Source organism: Fibroporia radiculosa (genome assembly GCF_000313525.1).
Source record: "Fibroporia radiculosa TFFH 294 genomic supercontigs, scaffold60340, whole genome shotgun sequence".
NCBI classification, from domain to species: Eukaryota; Fungi; Basidiomycota; class Agaricomycetes; order Polyporales; family Fibroporiaceae; genus Fibroporia; species Fibroporia radiculosa.
In genome coordinates, this window is record NW_012133122.1 from 2,074 (window position 1) to 3,180 (window position 1,107).

General features: G+C 45.4%; 1 protein-coding gene across 1 annotated transcript; it reads right to left on the bottom strand.

Moving 5' to 3' along the window:
* Window positions 1-154: 154 nt before the first annotated feature.
* Window positions 155-641, bottom strand: FIBRA_09528 (uncharacterized protein; the record flags this gene model as incomplete). The annotated part of the gene is made up of 2 exons (XM_012321818.1): window positions 155-353; window positions 556-641. 2 exons carry the CDS (start codon window positions 639-641, stop codon window positions 155-157), a joined length of 285 nt encoding a protein of 94 aa, XP_012177208.1.
* Window positions 642-1,107: the final 466 nt, after the last annotated feature.

The window sequence follows — 1,107 nt, forward strand, 5'->3', positions numbered from 1 at the left end:
TGTCTCCAGTAATAGACTCAGTTGTCTATTTCAGTCCTAGTCTGAAGCTTTGCTTCAACCAGTATACTCTCTCAAACCACTATCAGATATAGCAGCTCAGTTTGCAACTCTAGTTCAGTGTAGGACTATAGCGTGTATAAGTCCTAAGTTCCAGTTAACAGTTGAACTCCTGATCCTTAGTCGTCAGGTCCCTTAACACTCTCGAGTACGTGACAGCGACAGGAGAGATATTGGAGGATCCAATAGCCTCCCCCACAGTAATCAGTTTCGAGAGTAGTGTAAGCGACTCTTCATCAATCTCAGAAGGAGATTGACGAGAGCGCGCGGCCCCCTCAAGACCCTTCCCTCCTTGGCTTCAAAGCAGGAGGACGACTCTTAGGGACACACCAGGAGAACAGTGGTACTTTCACCCCTATTCTCATACACGCCCCCCTACACCCATCACAGACAGCATCCAGCAGGACATTGATGGGTTCCATGCGGGACCTGAACAAACAGTCAAATATGTCCCTCAACCCTACGCTAGGGCAGAAGGAGTTCAACAGGCACACTGACAAAGGAGAAGAAGAGAAGATTCTTCTGCCTTCATCAACAAGCAACACTTGAATCACATCCACTGCAATCTGCAAGGGCTCCAGCATAAGGTGGGATATTCACTTTTGAATACAACGCAGCAGGAGCAGATATGTTTCCTTATTCAAAGAATAGGTGGTATTCTTTCGAATATTAACTATCGAGGCACAGACGTATACAGACCAATTACAAGACGGCTGCTAGTGCAGTTTATTAATTGAGTCAGGGACAAGTTTGGTGATGCAAGGTATAGGAACCTCAGAAGATTAGTAAAGGAGCTATTGCGAGAAAGTGATCACACAGAGTTGGGCAGAGACTCTGTTATTTGGAATAACAGTCTCTGAAGTTTTTATCTTGTCATCCATCGGACGTCAGTAGTAAACAAAAGGACACTTACTGTTAAGGGACCTAACGACTGAGGATCAGGAGCTCAACTGTTAACTGGTTACTAAGCTAATACACGCTAAGGTTCTACACCAGGACGAAACTTGTAGAATGAGCCGCTATATCTGATAGCGGTTTGAGAGCGCAGAC